The 20,060-nt window shown below is 36.4% G+C and overlaps 1 protein-coding gene across 8 annotated transcripts in view; it reads left to right on the forward strand.

Moving 5' to 3' along the window:
* The window catches only part of RIMS1 (regulating synaptic membrane exocytosis 1), a 354,590-nt gene that overhangs the window by 302,479 nt on the left and 32,051 nt on the right, over positions 1 to 20,060 (forward strand). For 6 of the 8 annotated variants that reach the window (XM_075498194.1, XM_075498193.1, XM_075498185.1 and 3 more), the window contains one exon: positions 5,881 to 6,113. The exons of the other annotated variants lie outside the window; for them this stretch is intronic. In XM_075498194.1, coding sequence (XP_075354309.1) covers positions 5,881 to 6,113 — 233 coding nt within the window. The remainder of the gene's footprint in view (positions 1 to 5,880; positions 6,114 to 20,060) is intronic. 8 annotated transcript variants of the gene reach the window in all.

A 20,060-nucleotide genomic window follows, 5' to 3' on the forward strand; every position in this document is an offset into this window, starting at 1 on the left:
GGTAATTTAGAGTTTGGATTTATTAATTATATATCATATAATACTAATAACAAGACTTAGTTTATTTTTAGAAATGTTCCTCATTATAAAGGAGTGCTCATCTTCCCTTTGGTCCACAACTATTACATGTTTAGGAGGTTATTAGTATTCATGAGCTAACTCATTGCAAAAGGGTGCCATAGGGGCTACGAATTAGTACGTGATTCTGCATTCAGCAGAAGAGAAAGGAAGCTTACTAGCTCGTGCTGGTGAAGGCCAGGGATTCTGTCGAATGGTTCAAGTTACTGCAACTGTGTGGAAAGAACTTATATTAAAGTATCATCTATACAGCAAGGAATACAGGGGATTATTTATTTACTCATGGCTTGCATTATTGGAAAAATGGACGGAGTAAAAATGAGTGATCATGAAAATAAACACCTAAAGTATTTTTTTATAAATCATCAGTAAGTCTAAGAGAATGAAGGAAATACTGTAATTTTAGCAATGGCTAATCACTTAAGATTTTTTCCCTAAAAGGATATACTTCCAGATATTATATAGGTGAGTTTATGGGCAAAGTTTGTTCTAGCTTCCTGTGTCTTACTATCTTTCAGGTGATATGTACTCTTGGCAGGTATTTTATGTAGTGTATACCTATATACTAATTTTCTCAATCCAAATAATTTGTCCAGTATAATTTTATGCATCTTGAATATATGTATTAGATATCTGTATGTAGAAAGCTATACAGTGTTTTAATACATGTAATTGGCTTTGTTTCAGTTCTATATAGTTGTATATGCTATAGTTTAATATAAGCAAGTATAATCCACAATGTCCTTGTAGTGTGTTCATTTTATAGAATTTACCTCAAGGTTAATTTTTATGGCAGCTTGTAACTCAAACTACTCTTTGCATAAGTTTTTTATCTTAACAGTTCATTCTTCATTCCCACAGATACAACTTTCAGGTAGCAGCAGCTTGCAAAACTGGAAGTGCTGCTCTCTTTCACAACTCTGATGTCTGACATGTAAATACGGTCTTGATTTTGCCTTGTGTAGTACAGATACCACTTTAGATAGGATCTGTCTCAACTGTGTAAGTTTCGGCAGGAAAATGTAAGCGTTTTTCCCTTGGTAAAGGGAACGGTGGCTTCCCAGCTGATGCGGGAGCCCGGGGGTAGTGGGTGACCCTGGTGCTGAATGACAGCTCTGGGGAGCCGGGGCTGGGGGGGCGGCTCTGCTCCTGCTGGGGTCACTGGGGTTTTGGCTTTAGTGGTTTCCTTCAGTTAAAAAAAATGAAACATCAAATGACTCTTCTTCCATGCTAAATATCTGTGAAGTAAAACAGATAGATTGTCTGTAACTATTCTTAATATACACATTGATGTTGTTATGCCAATAATTAGAAATAGCATAAGACTTTTGCTGAACTAGTCATTGAAAGAATTGCTAAAGACAGTAAAATAATTTTAAATAAAAATGTAGTGAATTATTGCATTTAGAAATAAATGAAGTATACTGATAAATATGTTACTCTTAGTTATCCTTCTACTGAAAACTGTATTTATTTATTGTGTTATGATAACTAGGTTTGAATCAACAATACAACTTAATAATTTACCAATTTTAGCCACAGGCCTGCAGAAACTTGTGTCTGCATTTAAATGAATGTGTCAATAATCCCAGCAAGTCCAGTAAAGGAAAATAATATTTTAGGTATGTTATTATTAGAACGGTTAAGTGCAAAAGGATATATGTAAATTCATGCAGGTCTTTTGCTTCTTTGTGCTTCATAAATTAAACTCTAACCATATTGCAGAAAGTAACAGTGTGAGCTAGGAGCTATTTCTCCAAGTGATAGCCAGTAATGGAATGGAAAAATACTGTGTTCTAAGGGTACTCAATTAGATGGTATAAGAAGACTGAATTTTCAATGCCCATTCTTTTGATACTGTTCCAATTAATGTCAAATAATAAGCTAGCCCAGGGATTAAATGAACGCAAAGGAATCTTAATCTGTTTGCTTAGTTGCGACAAGGGGAAGTATTGCACAGCTGTAGGATTTGATCCTTGGTCTTATCCCATTAAGCCTGTTTCTAGCAAACTAATAGCTATTTTGTTCTAGAAGTATACTAGAACATACTTCCTAGGAAAGTAGGACTTGATATTTGCAAGGTAAAAACATGTACAAGATTAATCTGAATTCCAGATATCTCAATCTTTTTTTTTTTATTAAGGTGAATCTTCTAGGTCCCTCTACCTGTCACAAAGAATGAAAATTGAAATCTATATGGGTCTTTGAAAAAGCGGTTTATCTATTATTCAGAAAGTATTCATAGTCCTTGAATTAGGGACTTAATACATCAAAAATGGGATTTTCCTAAAGTTATGATACTATCAATTCTTATTTCTCAGTTGATGGACATCATTGTCTCCTAAACTCTTATTAAATAATGTGAGATTAAAGCATTTCAGCTCCGTTGTACAAAAAGGTGAAGATTGGCGTAAAAACAACACAAGATTAGTATTTATTATATTCATAAACACTTGAATTTCAGTAGAGCAAATTCAGTAGAGCAGAGCAAAGTATGATAAACAAGTATTTCTTTAATTGCATGGCAGATTTTATAGTCCATTAAACTTCATTGCTGTAAGTGATATATTTATAGATTAGTATGTCAGCAAAGTACATGTCAATATAGCTCAAATGTCAACAGATGCTCTGAAAAGAAGTATTTTCAGTTTGTTCCCTGACTCTTACTAAAGTATTGATGCGTAAACTCAAGAGTTCCAGAATTGACAACAACTCCATGGTTCAAAATGGGAAGAAAATGACTACAGAAAGCTTTGAGTAGGGGGCAGCATCAGCATCGCAGAAATAGTCACTGAAATCCAATTCCAAGCGCTGGTGGAAAGCAATTATCCATGTCAAAAGGAATTATCCATGTCTAATCAAAGCAGAAAGTAGGACCCCTGAATATGAGGCCTGTGTGATTCTGCCCCCTCCACGTATCCGACTGTACTTTCGGCCTGCCCTCTGCTTGAAATGGCAAAGTGTCTCCTCCTCCAGGGAAGCAAACCGGTCAATGGTCTTGCCTTCTAGCACCCTCTGGGCATGAGTCTGGGGCCTTTTTTCCTCAGCAGAGGAGGAAAAGGGACTCAGCATCGGAAACTGGCTGATGTAGGAATGATGTTGGCAAGCCCTGATATACTGAATTAGGGATCAAAGTTTCTGTTTGAATACGGGGATTGTGTGACAGCATTCCGAGCTAATGATGCAGGTTGATTGCATATTCCAACAGTATTATCACACTGTACATTTGATCTCTAGGTTTAAGGTTTTCTTGATAAGTGTGCAAGTTAGTAACATCACTTCTTCTTAAAGAGAAAACATTTCCTGAGATTCCCTGGCCATAGCCAAAATTCTGTGCTAGAGCTATGGACCAATATCCAGCCCCCAAATTAAGAAAGGTAAACTTTACTAAATCTTCTCAAATTGTAGAAAAATATTTTTATCAGAAGTTTCAGCATGAATTTTGTGATGTTCATCACTGCTTTTTAAAATTAATTTGCTATTTGAAGAATAATGTGGCAATCTCAATTCATATTTTTTCATGCTACAGTGTTTGTGGAGAGGTAAAGAAAGAAATCTGTGTTACTTAAAACAGCAGTAGCTGCTAGGTTAGGTATTTTGTAAAGATGAGGTTATTGCGTTCTGTGAACAACAATAAAAATATTGTTATTTAGTGATCATTGCAACTTTAAAAACAGCAGTATATGTAGCCTATGAAGTAAACACCTGTACTATGTTAGGGACATGATTTATATTAAAGCCAAGAAATTAATATTCATCTCCCTCAAGAAAATTGGTCTCTATTTTGAAAATGGAGGAAAATGGAGGAAATTAGGGCATTTTTTTCTCAATTTCATATTATTTTTAACTGAACAGAACTAGTTTGCCTTACACAAAACCTTTTCCTTGATACTTGCATATTTTTGGAAGATGGTCTTTTTTGAGTTTTTTTTTAAATGGCCAAAAAGTGCAGTTAAAATTCTTCCTAGAATGATTGAATATGTGTGTGTGTGTGTATATATGTGTGTGTGCTCACATACATGTGAGGGAGTGTGTTCTGGGGGAGATCTACAATGAAATACAAAGAAATTTTACATAGAAACATCAAAATACTTATGTCCTTCTGTTTTTGCCATGTGAACCCAAAAGCCAGTCGCTAAAGGCGCAGTGGGATGGGAGGGAACAAGAGAGAACCTATTGTAAGCTCAGTGTGCCTCAGGTGGTCCACTAAAATGTGTTCTTAAGTCCTTCAGTGCATCACAGCACCTTGTTCTGTGTGCAGGTGGTAGCTGGTTTTTTATCTGAACTTAACAGGAGCAGATCCTAAGTGCTGAACACAGTTAAATGCCTATGCAGAGACTGATAATGACCTTTTCTAGTAAGTGTTGTCTATTCAAGGACTTTACTTTTCCAGCTTCTTCTTCAAAAAATATTGTCTATTTTTATCTGCTCTTACCTATGGTCACATATTAGTAAATCTTGGTAACTGTCAGTAAAACATAATTTAGGTATACATTATTTTACACTTTCCTGGATCTGTCTTCAGACAGGACTGATTTAAACTTTAGCAGGGCCCAGATCCGTAGAAGTCACAGGATGTCAGTTCTTCTCCCATAGACCCCTTCATTTCTCCCTGGCAAGATTTCCTATCTGTCTGAAACTTGCCATGACACAAAGAAGCCTGCATCTCTAACACCTTTCTTTCTTATTTGGTGACGGGGGCGGCGGGGGGCAGGAGCAGGCCATCACATCTGCTGGGAAGGGAACCTGCTGGGAAGGACAGCAGGACTGTCGCTCAAGAAATACATTTCAAAATTTGACTTCAAAATACAAAATTAATGAAAAAAATCCCTAAAATTAGTATGTTGCCAGTAGGTCTACTAATCAGCAATACAAGATCAACGAATTTCCCACGTACTAGGCTGATTTAACAACTACATCTGAAGTGAGTCGGGCTGCAGCTTAAATTTCTGGGTCTCTGCAGAGGGATAGCTAACTTCGTATTGCCATTAGAGCTAGGGCATCGCTTGGCCATAGCAGTGTTAGGACTGTGTGTATTAGTATGTCCTGTGTGTATTTGAGATTGTTCTCTAGAGCGTGTTTCTGAATACTTTATTCAGCCTCTATGTGCAGGAGCAGAAAACAGATTTGTATAGAAACATTCAAATGCAATGTGATAGCTAAAGGAAATCAAACAGAACTGACAGAGCAATTCATCTTTCTGTCAATCAATGAATGTTCTAGCGGGTTATTAGGTTTTTTTGCCTCAAAATTATTTTGCCTTCATACTGCGATTATTGCATTTACTTTTAAAGAAGTGAGAGAGCGAAGACCTAAAAAATACTACATACTATATTATGTCTTTCTGTGAGGTATTAAAATGTAGAAGATGATATCTTCATATCTATTAGGTCTTAAGGCTTTGGTGAACAGCGCTGATAGGATACATGTATTAACCTACGTATATTCTCTTGGCCCATGTTTATCTTCTTTGGTTGTAAAATTGCTGGTTTATTGTTTTCTGTATTCTGGGGATATAGATAGGAAGGCTCCACATGACTTTTAAATGTTGCGTGTCTCTCTGTCACTCTAAAAAAACATGGGAAAGTGTTCATTTTATTTATTTCCCTCGAAGAAGTGAAGCACAAATTATAATACTGGAAATACATACTCTGAGGAGCATCAAATTAACCTTTTATTTGTGAACCAAATAAACGAAAATGTATCAAGACCTAAAATTAATTTACTAATTAAAAAAAAACACTTTTGGAATTGCTGTTACACAGAGAAATTAACATGTTTGTTTTTACTTTGTAACTGTAGTACATTTACTCCTAAAATGCAAGGCAGACGGATGGGGACTTCAGGGAGAATCACTAAGAGCACAAGTGTGAGCGGAGAGATGTATAAGCTGGAGCACAATGACGGGAGTCAGTCGGACACGGCTGTCGGCACGGTTGGAACAGGTGGGAAGAAAAGGCGTTCCAGCCTTAGTGCCAAAGTGGTTGCCATAGTGTCTCGAAGGAGCAGAAGCACATCTCAACTTAGCCAAACAGGTGAGTGAGACACATGCTCTTCGGAAACAGGACTCTCACCAAACTTGGTTTACCATTATTTCATCTGTGGCATCTGTGTTACATGTATATGGATATAGACCACTCAGGAGAGAAGATTTTCCAGCTGTGAATAAATTTCTGAGATATTAAATTTCTTTGATCATTAGGCATCTGCAAGAAACAATATACAAATGCCTTTTAGAATATGTACCATAACAACTTTGTGTCCTGATCAATGAAAAATGTTTTTATCTCTTAGAAGCCTTGTTTACAGGTAGGCATGGAAATGCAAAGAGACATATGTGGGTATCAACAATGGATAATGGCTTGGCTAAGAGCAGCTTTCTATATATAGGAAACTTCTTCTAGCAGAAGAGTGGAGTACGAATGGGGGAACGGAAATCTGAGCAAATGAATGGCATTTACGTAACTCGGATAAAAGATTGTACCTGTAATGGCAAAAAATACGTTTTTAAAAACTACCTTTGATTTCTTAGTCAAGAGTAAATCCAATACTTTTTCTTTAAAAACAACACTGGCAAATTGGGGTCAGTGATTTCAGATAAATTAGACAACAGCATGATGCTTCATTAGGAACGTAAGACTTCCAAGTCTTTATTGCGACTTCAGAAATCTTAAAAGCTTCATATCTGCATAGCCTGAAGGAACAAAAGCTCGTACGGAAAGATACAAAAGGAAAAAAAATGTTTTAAAGTCACTGTCCTGCTCCTATTGAACCCCAGTGAAGACTTTTGCTCTTGTCTTCAGTGGGAGCAGGACCTGACCTTAAGGGTTCTTTCTTACTAAAAGAAGGAAAAGAAAGAGGAAAAGCTTCAGCCTAGCGTAGAATGCACGCATATTGCAGCACTCTTCTCACATAGTCAGGGTAATCTAAACTAGAGGTAAGTAACAATATTATTTATATCATCAAATATCTCACCCTTTTCCCTTGGTTTTCTTTTATTGCCAGGTGAGCAGTAAAAGTGATTCTCTCAAGATGTAAAGCTTGGTCAGCTTCAACAAAAAGATTGTAATACTTTTCTACACTACTCATTTATGAATTTTAAGCCAGAAAGCATATAATCATGCAGTTGGACCAAATGATAGATGTAGTAGGCGTATTTGAAGCCCAGAATTGTAATTAATATTGTGTTGCTCAAAAATGCACTCTGCCTGACTATTAGACTAGAATATAGATAATTGTATACAGTAAGATGTTATTTTAGATGCATCAGAATCAATGACATGCTCTTAAAGTAATAAAAAGTGGTATTGTATTATAGAAAGGATTTTAGGTTGATGTTTTACTCCACTTATTATAAAGAACAAAATGTTTTAAGTATTTTACAGAATGTTTTTGTGGTTTGATCTGGTGTTCCTTTCTAGCTTCTAAATCTCATTGAAATAGGAATTGCTGTGACAGAGCAAATCTTTGCTCCATCTTACTCAGTAGTCCAGCTCTGACCAGGAACCAGGGCTGTGTGCCTAAGAGGAAGGCACAGGGGGCTACCAAACATAGGATGATTTGCCTTGCATGAGCCCTAACTCACTCTTCTCAGTGAAGTTAGTAAATAACTTAAAATCTAAACTGTGACTTCCAAACACTTCTCAGCATTATCTATTTAAAGCTCAGATGTTCCCGTTCTTCACAGAAAGATACTACAGCTCTCCAAATTTTGCTTGGTGTAAATTTCAAAACAATAGGAGTTTTGCAAGGAATGGAGCACCTAAAGTTACAATGAAACTCAAACAGCAAATCAAATATGGAAAGTACAATTATGTATTATTCATGATTGTAAAACAGAGCTGAGAATGATATTTACTTTGCCTTACTGTGGCTCAGGCAAACAGTACTATCTGTGGTATAAGCAGAGCACATGAAATGTGGCAGGTTTTGTCAGTCACTATTTTTTTAGTTAAATTATGTCAGAAATCAGTGAGTTGAATTAATGAATTTTTTAGAACAATATACACATGAGACTTGATAGGTTTTCCAAAGAAAATCTGTTGTTGGAGACTAAATACTCATGCCCTAGATCAGGAACCCACTTTCCTTCCTTCCTGTAGTGTACAAGAGGGGAGAAAAAATCTAAACATGTCTAATTCATCTTAATGTGTTGTGCCTAAGTAACTTAATAATGTCTCCACTATTGAGAATTTAAAAAAAGATCTGTTTTGAAAATATAATATAAACTAGGTCCTTAAAACTGATTATGTGAAAATCGGTTCTAATAGCCAAATTCCGAAGTTTTAAAACTGGTGTGGAGATGTGTGCGCCTCCAAAAAGTGCTGCCAGGTATGAACTTCTGCTACCGATCGTCAGTAACTAAAGGTGTGCTGTTGCCACATAGCATGTATTTTAAAGAAAGTATAAAAAATACAGAAATGTATGTGTAGCCTCCATAGTTTTTCCTGAATTGGTCAGTTTACATTTTTTTTCCTATGACTTGCATGATTGTAAGTCAGGTACACATGACATATATAGTTATTTGTTTCTGAAAACTCAAAATAGAAGATCAGAAATAAAACAAAAGGTCAGATATTTCTTGAAAATCGGAGGTTCCGTATTTTTGTGGAACGTGTAGATCTGAAATTCTAGTTTACTACTGTCTTCAAAACTGGTAAAAATAACTTCCATCTTGCTTTTTTTCATTTGAAGAAATGGTTAATAAGGGCTGAATTTGACTTTTTGTAGATAATTCTTGCTTTTAGCATACTGCATAGGTTTAATCTTATATAGAAATAGAAGCGGTGTGTATGAAACTGCTACTAGGTAGCTATTACTCCTAAAAGTTGATTTTCTTTTCAGTTGAAAAAGGAGTGTGTGTGTGAACCTGTGCATGCATGTATGTGTCTATATATACACACACGGACCTCTTTGCATAGACGGGGCAGATGCACTTGCATGTTAGATTTAGAAGGACCAGCAATCACATTATTTTGTGCACCCTTGTTCAGTGCTGTTGGAAAATATTTATTCTGAATATGTGCCTTATAAGATTGTCAGTGAAAGAATTGGTTCTTATTGTTATGTAAATCTACAAGGAAAAGTATATATTTCTGCTGCACCTTCCTTTTGATTATGTTTAAGATTTCATAATACTTTCAGTAACTGTTCATTGAAATAACGAAATCCTTACTTACTATGGTTTGTTCATTGTGCCCATAAATTGGATAGATTTTGTAGTTCATCAAAAAAAGCTTGTAATCTTCTGGCAGTATTCCTAATGAAAATCCAACTCTGCTTATGCTATCATAGTTAAAAAGAACAAAAGAAAAGAAAAGGAAAAAAAAGAAGCAAAACCTCCAGAAAGACCACAGAAGAATGAAAATAGCTCCAGGCATATTCTGTACAATTTTAGTTATAATCCAACTTTTCTATCTTTCTTTGCCAGCCTAATTTTTCTACATAAATATATACATATATACAAAAAAAATATATAACTGCAGATTTTCTAAATAATTACAGCAACTAAACTTTAAATCATAGGAAAATTATAGGAAAATAGATTATGATAAGAAATCATCATCTATTGTCTTGATTTTGTGATACAACACTTTATTCCTCTGCAGATATTCTTATATTATAGTTTCCTGACCAATGAGTGAGTGAGGGCAGTATTGATCATACTGCATTTTGATTTGGGGTTCTGGGTTTGTTTTGAAAGAGGTAAAAACTGCTGCCATAGGAGGAAAGAGTTTTATTACAGGATTTATACCATAAATAGAGACATAATAATGCATTTCAAAGTGGATGGAGGTAATGGTAGGAGTATTACCAGTGAGATGAGTTCTGGAGAAAGGACAAGCTCAATCTCAGATAAACAGAAGTATTCCCATCCCTGGATCCCTCTCAGTTCTCCTGGTACATGCAGAGGTGTGCATTAAGAAGGCCATAGAATTCCTCCCTTTTGCTTTCTAATGCCTGGTCAGCAGATAGGGATTCAGAAAGGTCATCTGCTAGCCGGAGCACACTTTTCTTGTTCTTTTTAAGTGCTAACAGTGCTTTGCAACCATTCTGACACTATATCTTCACCATCTTGCTATCAGAGATTTCGTGGTGTCACATCTCTGTGACATATTCAGCCTGACGCAATTGGCTGCTGGGTCAGCAAGACAGATTTTTCTCTTTAAGGCAAATGGACAGGATGGCTGGCTGTGTTTTTGTTTGTTTTGTTGAAGGACTTAGAGGATTTTCATTCTTTAGTCACTTCTAATGGAGGCCAACTTTTCTGTCAAAAGCATTGAGAGTAAGAGTTCAAAAGGAATTACAAAATAATTTGGTAGTGTTTACTTAATTAAGATATCCAAAACATGATAACCAGTACAGATAGAAAGACCGAAAATACCAGCTTTGAGAGAAATATGAACAAAACTACCAGAGATGCGACTGGTCAGCCTTTTGAGACATGGGCTCTATTTTTTCCGAATATGAGTTCTTTGAGACTGCTTTTATTTTCCAAGGTGCTCAACACCATTAACATCAGTATTCTGACTAGTTTTCCATTGACATTGCTTGAAAAATATTAATGATCTCATATAAGATCAAGGTGAGACTTTGCCTGGGATATTGTATATTGTTCCCATTACTGGCTCAAAACAGATGAGAGCGGATGAGATACAGAGAAGGAGAGCTAAGGAGCTTGGAAGAATGGGGAGCTTGTCCAGTGTCCGTTACACTGATATCGGGTCATTTTTCTAAATGGAAATACCTTGCCATGTTTATGGTATGAACCACAATGAGATATTTCTACATAAGAACCAAAATTATTTGCTGTCCATCTCCTGTTTGTGAGGTTTAATGTCAACAACTTGAAATGAAGCCATACGCATTAATGTTTCAGAGAGAGGTTATGTGCCGTGAAGTGGAGCTGAAATCAAGTATTGTCACAAGGTGAAAACAGAGTGAAAAAAGACTCTCTTCACTTATGTGCATCTGTGAACTGGATACTTGGAAGGAATCTTTAAGTGTCTGACTGCTTCACGCAGGAAGTAACTGGCAACCTGAGCAAAACCACGTGAGAATCTTAACGTATTTCCCTATGTAAAAATTGCACATGTCCTCACATGGAATTCCCTGCTACAGTATATTTTCTGTAATTTCCTGTAATTTTCCCGTTAAAGAAGTGGCTTTCTGAATGTTCTTTTGAATTAAATTCCAGATTCCCAATTTCAGAAAAGATACCATCATCTAAGTGAGGAAATGGTCATTGAGCAGTGAAGTCCTGATAATCTTGTACTCCACAGTACAGCTGTGCTCCTTTTGTGTGCTCACTGTAGCTTTAAGAACACTTCTTCATCTGGTTGACTGCCCCACATTTCACCTTCTAAGACTGATCTTAGGAAGGCCTTCTCTCATGGTTTTGTTGGATGACTGAAGTTTAGGTAAATGTTTAAAAAAGACAACCCCATCCATTACACAAAGTGTCCGCTAGTGGTGGAGAATATGATGGTTCACTGGAGGTACTGAGTGACTGATAGCAAGCACCACTGTGCTGTGGTAAAAATAACACTGCCTGGGAAACATGGAAATTAAGCAGAGTAAAGCAATCTTCCAGGCTCAGAGCTACATCATTTCAGTGTAGACACTGCTAGGAAAAAAACCTCTCGGTTTTTCATTTTTGCAGTCTTTGTTTGGTAATGCCAGCAGGGATAATTTTCTGTCCATCCTTGTAGTAATTTTATGATGCAACAAGAGATTTCATACCTGTCTAGGGAGTATGAAAACAGATAAGCAGATAGACAGATAAAGCAGATAATAAATCAGAAATAAAATATGCTGGAGGGTGTAGGCCTTTGGGATAAGGAGGGGTTGTTTGTTGTCTTTCTTGAGAAAGCCATTGCTGCTTCTCCATGATTTTGTTACTTTTTTACAAGGGTCATGACAACCTTTTCTTGCAGTGGTCAGGCTTTTTTTTTTTCCCCCACATTTCATTTTGACTGATTGAGTCTCAATTATAAACAATTACAAGGATGCATTTCTGAGCATGTTTCTTCTACCTCATAACCTCTGAGTTTATTTTTTTATTACTGTAGTGAAAGAAGTTGTTCTTACTTAAAAAATTGCATTTGATAAGAAAGCTGAGTGCTAGACAAAAGTTCAAAAGACTTATTTTGTCTATACTTCAATAAATCATCTATTATTATTATTAGACTTGATGGAAAGCATGGAGATCAGTAAGGAATACTGGGTGTCAGGAAGAAACTGGTTAGGAGGGAGGCATCAGCTGGTTTTATTAACACAAGAGCCGGGGAGTGCTTACTTGTTGAGTTTCTAAGACAAGAAACACAGGCATATCTTGTTAATATTTTACTGAAATGTAGTGTGTATGCTGCTAGAATATGCTGATGATACTGATTTGGAAAGTATGTCACTTCCAGGTGAAATAGAGGAAGGACTGATGAACTTGAGGACCAGAATAATAGAACTTGGATAAAATGTGATAATGCGGATTGCAAGATCATTCTTTTCAGAATGACTAATGAAGATTTCCAGATGCAATCTGGGAGCTGTCATCTAGAAAAAAATAGGAGGAGGAGGAAGACATGGATATAATAAAAATCACAGGATGAATGTAAGCTATGTATAAGATCTGGCCAGGGAAAAGGCAAATGCTATCCTGGGTGCATCAGGCAAGGTGTTTCCTTGGAGAGCTAAGAAAATGTTAACATCATTGAATGAAGCACAGCTGACAGCTCATCTGGAATACTGGTCACTCAGCATTCAAGAAAATGAATGCTGGATGTTTGTGGGAATCAAGACCTTGAAGGATGATTTATTGCCTGATTTGTTCAGCCTGTAAAAATGAAGGTTGAACAGAGGTATGATTGTTCTGTAAGAATGCAATGAGAGTAAACATCAAAAAGGCAAAAGAGTTTTTGAAGCTAAAGGGCCACACCATCGGAAACTGTAGTATAAGAACAAATGGGTATAAATTAGTTATGAATAAATTTTGTATTTGTCTCGAAATTACAATAAAGTTTCTAACAGTCAAAACAGAGAGAGGTATCTTAAACCTCTCAAAGCATTTAGCGTGCTAGGGATGGAACAGCCCTTTTTTTGTTCCTGATCTAGCATTGCTGTTTTCATAGGATTTCTTTTCTGACATTGTTCTTTTGTATTGCCATCTCCTGTTCATACAGATGAAATGCTACAAGATCTCAAATTTTTTAATGGTAGATTCAGAAGATTATCTTGGAAGTCAGAATTACTATGAGTCTTACAGCTGTACAGTTACCCCACAGGTTTAGTTTAGTCTTCTGTAATTCACCTGTTGTTCACTGTGTTGTAGAGGAGCATTTCCAAATATTTGCTTGCATTGGGCGTTTATCTCTGCAAGAATGCTTAGCATTTACACATGAGCTTCCTTACCTACAGATACCTCCGTTTTGTTATCTTAAGTCCGCACACTTTGCAAATCTTTTCCTTAATGTTAGACCGTGTGTACTTGAAAAGTAACATTCTGCAGCCTAGCAGAAGTGTGGTGGTCCATCCTGCAGCGCACTCATTAGCCTTGTTTGGCTGTTCAGTATTATCTCCGTGAGAGTCTTTCCTATCCAGGTTGTTATTTTTCCCAGAGCAGGCCATTAGAGCTTGCTTTGCATAGTTGTGGTGATCTATGAGGACAATGGGTCTGTTGCACAAAAAGAAGAATGGAGAGAGACTAACATTAAGATGGATTTCTCTTTTCAGCCAATCTAAAAAAAGTCTGTAGTGCAGCAGCAGGGATGGTAGTGGTGCCTTAGGGATGGTGACAGGATCTGGGCTCTAAACCTGCCACCCTGGCAGCGAAGAGCACCCCCCTGAACCCAGCAAAAGCTTCATACCAGTCCTGCATGCGTCCGCATGCTTCTGCAGCAGGAGGGGGGAAACGAACAAATAGATGAAGAATAATACTAAAAACAAAGAAAAAGACCTGATTATTTTTGTAAGAGGAACTCTTTGTTCTAGTAATGATATTTAATTCTTTGAAACTATTGGGTGAATGTAAGCGTGTTCTCTTTTATTTACTGTTGCAGTCTAGCTGAGGAATTCTCTACCCTTAATAGAAACATAATTCAGTTCCAGTTACTCATCTTCCAAAAGATTTCCTAATAAGGGCTAGTATTTTCAAACAAAATCCCATTGCTCTGTTGAGTTAGTGTTACATGTGGCTCTTTTCCTTTTTCCTGAAATACAAATTTTGACTTTGTCTCCTGTTATGTAGTTGGTTCACTTGTACTCAAAACTAATCATTTGCTTTTCTGTCTATTTGCATTTTCTCCCTAGATTTTTTAACAGAGATATTACTAGAGTAATAACTGTACTTTGGGCTATTTCAAATATATAAGTAGTGTGGGGTTTAGGAGAATTTACTCCTTTCCAAAAGTATAATTTTGATTTTAGCTAAGCCATGACATACATGTCTTGTAGAACTATAAATTCAAAATATGTCAAATGTATTTAATAAGTATAGCTGCACTGTTATGTTTCTATTGTATTTTTTAATGCAATGTTTTACAGAAAGTCCTACTGATAATTCTGACTGTATTTAACTGAGCTTTGTTTAAAGAGGATTTTTATTTGCTTTTTCATCTGATTCACACTGCGTTCACAAGTTTTACTTTGTGCAAGTATAAACACTGAGTTGAAATAATATCAAAGTTATGACAGAAAAAGGAAATAGAGCAATGCCAAAGTACTATCAGGAGGGAAAAAAGTCTACTATCTTCACATTAAACATTTCTACATAAATGCCTATCTGTAAGAGAATATCAGCCTTAAACTTGAATTTTATTGCTCTTCATATACTTCTTGACTGATCAGGTCCACAGTTTGTGGCTTTCTGGAACTTGTGGGATTTTGTAGAAAGGTTTAGAGTACCTGCAGTCATCCAGAGGAAAAATACTCTTATTCTCTGGCACAGAAATGAATTCCTCTCTCACAGAAGAATAAAGCCCCCTTTGTTTAGAGTCAGATGATCTAGCTTAATTTTGGTAGATCTGAAATTATTTTTCTTCCTTTCCAAAACAGTCCTTAACTAACATAAACTTAAAGTTCTTAACTAACATAAACTTTGATTTTCGTTTGAATGAGATAGTCTGTTCAGCATGAAACCACTCATTGAATTTTAAGTATTGACTTGGGAGCTCAGGCTATCTGGTTTAAAACTAGGAAGAATAGAAATAGCTGGATCTGCAGTATTTGCTTCACAGGGTTGTTCCAAGTGTCTAGATGAAGTTTGGGGCACAACTGACTTGTCATATGCAATCGTCTGCTCAAATGGCTGCACAAGACTCTGTTAATGTCACTATTTGTTGTTGAATTTTGCGGATTCTCACACTATGGCCTTTTCCCTGATACTTTTAGTAAATGTAACACAGAGTTCCAGAGAGCAGATCAAAATATTTCATAGAAAGAAATTTTGAAATCTGGCCTGTACATTATAGTATTTCTTACAAACAATTTATGGTGTTATTTTTTTCATGTAACTGAAGAATTTGCAATAATTTAAAAAATGTTTTAAAACTATTCTTAATTCTTCCCTGCAAACACACAACTGAAATTTTCTTTGCACTGTTTTCTATTACAGATCACCTTTAATATTTTGCTTGCTTGCTTGTAGCTTCAGTGTAACTACAGTCAAGGACAAACTGGGTCCTTGCATCTAAATATGGGCAGAGATTCTTCTTTGATTGCAGCATAGTATTTCAAATATGAGTATCATATCTCTAAATCCATTAGGGGCAAGAAATTATTTAATTCTGGATCTTTTAGAAAATAAAACTGACTTTTTAAAATCTTAAAAGTTTTTTTTATAAAACATTTTTTAAAATGTGTGGTAGTCATAAGTTTGATGATAAGATATTGGTGGGCTGAGTTTAAAAAAATGCACTTAGCTGAATGCAAAGAAACGTTAGATTCAGAGACGCTGTTTTAATCTTATTTAGCACTGTTATATGTGAATGTGAAGATGAGCTTTGAGGGATTTTTCAGTAATTTTTTTGGCTAGGATTAGAACTGTTAGCAACAGAATCCAAATGAAAAGGCAGTAAACCTAAACTAAGACAAGAGGATCAACAGGTGGTTTTAAGGGATTTTCAAGGATAAGAATGATAATAATTATAATGATTATGATAATCATAATAATAAAGCTTGCTGCTTTTATTGCAGCTGATGATGTTAATGTATTTATAGCAAATCTGTATACATATCTATAATGTAACTAATAGAGTCTGCAATACAGATAATGGCCCTTAGATACTCTGAATTGCGTGTAATAAGTAATGAAATATGCAAAACTCAGTAAAATTATGAAAGAAAGTTCATAGGATTTTTTAAAAATAATTTTCAATTTTTTTGGCAAGTCATTAAGTTGGATGAAAAATGATTTCAAATCTAACAGCTTATGATGTCCATCTTGAAATGACACAATTCAGCTTGAGTATTTCCTTAAATACGAATGACATTTTAAAACAAAATGCTGACAGCATCAGATGGAGCAGGTAGTGGTTCACAAAATATTTCAGTGTTGCTGAATCTCCTTTTTTTTCTGAAAAAAAAAAAAATACTCAGCTGAAAAATTTCACCCAGCTTTGCAGAGCCGTGTTGGTACATTGCTTCCCCATGTAGGTGCTCTGCATATGAATAGGAAAGAGGGTGGGCAACAGCCACCCTGCACAGCATATCTTCTCTCTGAGCACACCTAAGGTACAGTCCTAAAAGCAACTCCCTCCTCCAATAATTTTTACAGCTCATGAAGGGAGGTTGGGTTCAGCTGGCTGAGATCCAGATAACAGCAGCATTGCAGGACAGGAAGGGACAGATGATAAACGGGGACAGTCACTGGCCTTGTTCCCACATGCATCAGTCTGGCAGCATATCTGCTAGCCAGGACTATTGGCCAGTCCAATGTTGACGTTGTTTCCAAGAAGAGAAGGAGCAGCAGTCGAATATAAACTGTGTGACAGAGGAATTTGATCTCTCATTGTATAACATTTATTGCCCAGAGTCCTCTCCATACTTTAGATGGCATATAAATTAAATTAACATAAGTAATAACCACTTTGGCAAGTCTTAAAATAGAACGAAGATAGAAGAGATGAAAACGAGCACATCATATTACTTGCTAGTCCAAACTTGCTTCCTGCCAACCAATCTCATACACAAAGAGAAGGGAAAAAAGAGATTGAGGCACCCAATGTATTTGTGCTTCTTCAGAACAAAGCTTGGCTCTTCAGTGGCATCCACTTGCACTTGATATGTAAACGCTTCTCATGAGCAGTGGGGTTTATCCCATGGAAATGACTGCTTTCTATGAATATGAATGACTTTCACCATAACATACCAGTTCTGATTTCTTTTTAAGGAAATCATCAGAGGCCAGTGAAAATTTAGCAGAGGTTTATATTTGAATACGCTTCTTTTATTTTTACACTATCTTTTTATTTTCCTTTGTACATGTACTGGTATTTCAATTCCTTAAATTAAACTTTCAGTGATTTTTAGCCACTATTTGACTAGCCAGTTTGTTGCATCTGCAAAATTTTCTTCAAATTGCCAAGAAAAGACAAAGAAAGAAAATAGCCCAGGAAGTTAGAGATGTTCATATCTCTAAGTCATTGGCATGTTGTCAAAGTGCAAATATTTTTATCAACTGTAGCACATGTTTACAGTTTCATCATCGTTTTGAATGTTGTGCCAGCTTTGCTTTGGTTTGATAAGCGTGCGATTTTTAGAATATGATGCTCATATAACTTCCAAAAGGGACCAACAAATGTGTAAAATGTTAACTTTGTTTAAATCTGTATTGATTTCTATTGCAGTGTTGGGTGCTATGTATATCAGTTATTTGGTATGACTTACTCTAAGTAAGGCATGAAAATACTGTGCAATATTGAAGCTGAATTACTGTTTCCTGTTGTACAGACCTCAATGTAGTTACTTACTTAGACCTCAGTAAACAGTACATGTTGCCTCTATATAATCCTCAGGTCTCCATTGGAAGGTTCATCCCTGAACTTGCTTGAATTTACTAAAATTTGACAATCTGTTTAGATTTTCAGACTGATGTCTACAAATATTTAACTGCAGTGTCATAGAATTAAGACATTCAAAGAACCGAAAGAGTAAACTACAGTATTTTTTTTTATGATCTGTTGGGTGTTTATCCTCATAAGTTACCTGAGAATTGCTTTGAAATTACTTAGTATTTATAAAAGTCCTTGATGCTCACAGACAGACACTCATATACAGTTTATTTCATTTACCCATATAGTAATTTTTCATATTGCTAAAATTCAGTTTCTGGTGCCTGATAGCTTCAAAAGCATTGCTTTACAAGAAGCCTTAGACATGAGGTGTTTTTCTTCTGGGAAGCTCTAAATGTCTGGCAATCCCAGCAGAAATCCCCTGTGTGATGGAAGTTTGACCAGTCAGAATTGCCCACCCATTCCTGCTAGATTCTGAAAAATGCAAGATTCGTTATTACTGAAGAAAGAAACCAAGGCAGAGGAGTCTGTATGAGAAGGCAATGTGAGATACTGCCTCTTCGCACTGTCGGTACAGAGGAGAAACTGGCTTTACTCTCCTTTGAGCACTCTTGCTGCCTCCTCTCCAGTTTCTTCATGGCTTACAGCTCCTGAGTGCAGTCAGACAATAATCATCCAAGGGGGTTAATGCTAAGCCTAGAGGAAGCAGTTGTCTTTCTGCTTTACTTTGCTTCTGTGATTTGTGAAGCACAGAAGTTTCATGGCTAGATAAGATAGGGTGGCTGCCCAAAACAGACACCCAGCTTCTGGTTTTGAAGCTTGGGTTAACTGGGTAACTTACTTCAATTTTAAATGGTGCTTGTAAAATATCAGTGTGAAACAGTATTGAAAATTGGGGTTTTTTTAATGGTGGCTTTTGTGTCTTTGGGATAAAAATCAGTGTCTTGGGAATCCATTTATTTGTAATGATTTCTCTGGTCTCAGAACAGAACTTGTCAGATTGACAAGTTATCTTAACGCAGGTCCATGCAAATGAATTTCCTGTTTATAAAGCAGGTTAAAATATCTGAAAAGCTCTTCCAGGGAGGAATCTCAGGGCTGCTGTTTTGATTAGTTTTGCTTTCACATGGCTGATGATGGCTTTATTTATAGCTCTGCCATTTGATTAGCTTTGATGGTGCAAAGTGTTCTCTCTCAGAGCATGGCCAGACTGAGACACTGAATTAAGTATAGATGTTATCTAGTATTTATGTATAAAAGTAAATCAGTTTTACCCATCACTCTCCCTTTGAAAATTATCCTACTAACCATCTTTTCTCCTGCCTGAGCAGCTCTTTTCTAGAGTTCATGGTCAGGGCAGGGTGGGGGGATTTCTTTGATAAGACTCATCTACTTTCTTCAGTCTGGACTCCAAAGTGACTAAAATGTTAATGGGGAAAGATGTTCAAGGGGCATTGAAAACAAACTCCAGGGTATATACATGGTAGGGTTGGCTTGCTTTTTGCATGCTAAAAGTACTCTGTTGAAGTTTAGTATTTATTGATAGGAAAGGAATAATTTACGAGGAAAACATTTTGAGGGAGTCACTGGTCTTTACCTAAGATGCATACCATGTTAAGAACCAGGTTCTTCTGCCCAGGTTAGAGGTACTCCACAGCCCTGTGAAGTGGTCACTTAAGAAAGGTCACACACAGGATCCAATTGATCTAGTAACCAGACTCTTTCTCCGGACTCTCAGTAATGGCCCTTGTGAGGCACAACCACTCCAAGAGCTGGGCGTGACAGAACTGAGTTGCATTTGTATTGCACTTATTTCTCCTCTGATGTGGAAAAATTTATGGCTCTGGCAGCAGGCTCATATCACAGCAAGAAGAGAGCTATCATCTCTAGCATGTGTTGGAACAGGCAACTTTGATATATTTATGCAGGGATTATAGAGCCAGGTCAGGACTTAGCTCTTAAGAGATGAACCATTGT

The sequence above is a fragment of the Mycteria americana genome, chromosome 3 (genome assembly GCF_035582795.1).
Source record: "Mycteria americana isolate JAX WOST 10 ecotype Jacksonville Zoo and Gardens chromosome 3, USCA_MyAme_1.0, whole genome shotgun sequence".
Taxonomy (NCBI): domain Eukaryota; kingdom Metazoa; phylum Chordata; class Aves; order Ciconiiformes; family Ciconiidae; genus Mycteria; species Mycteria americana.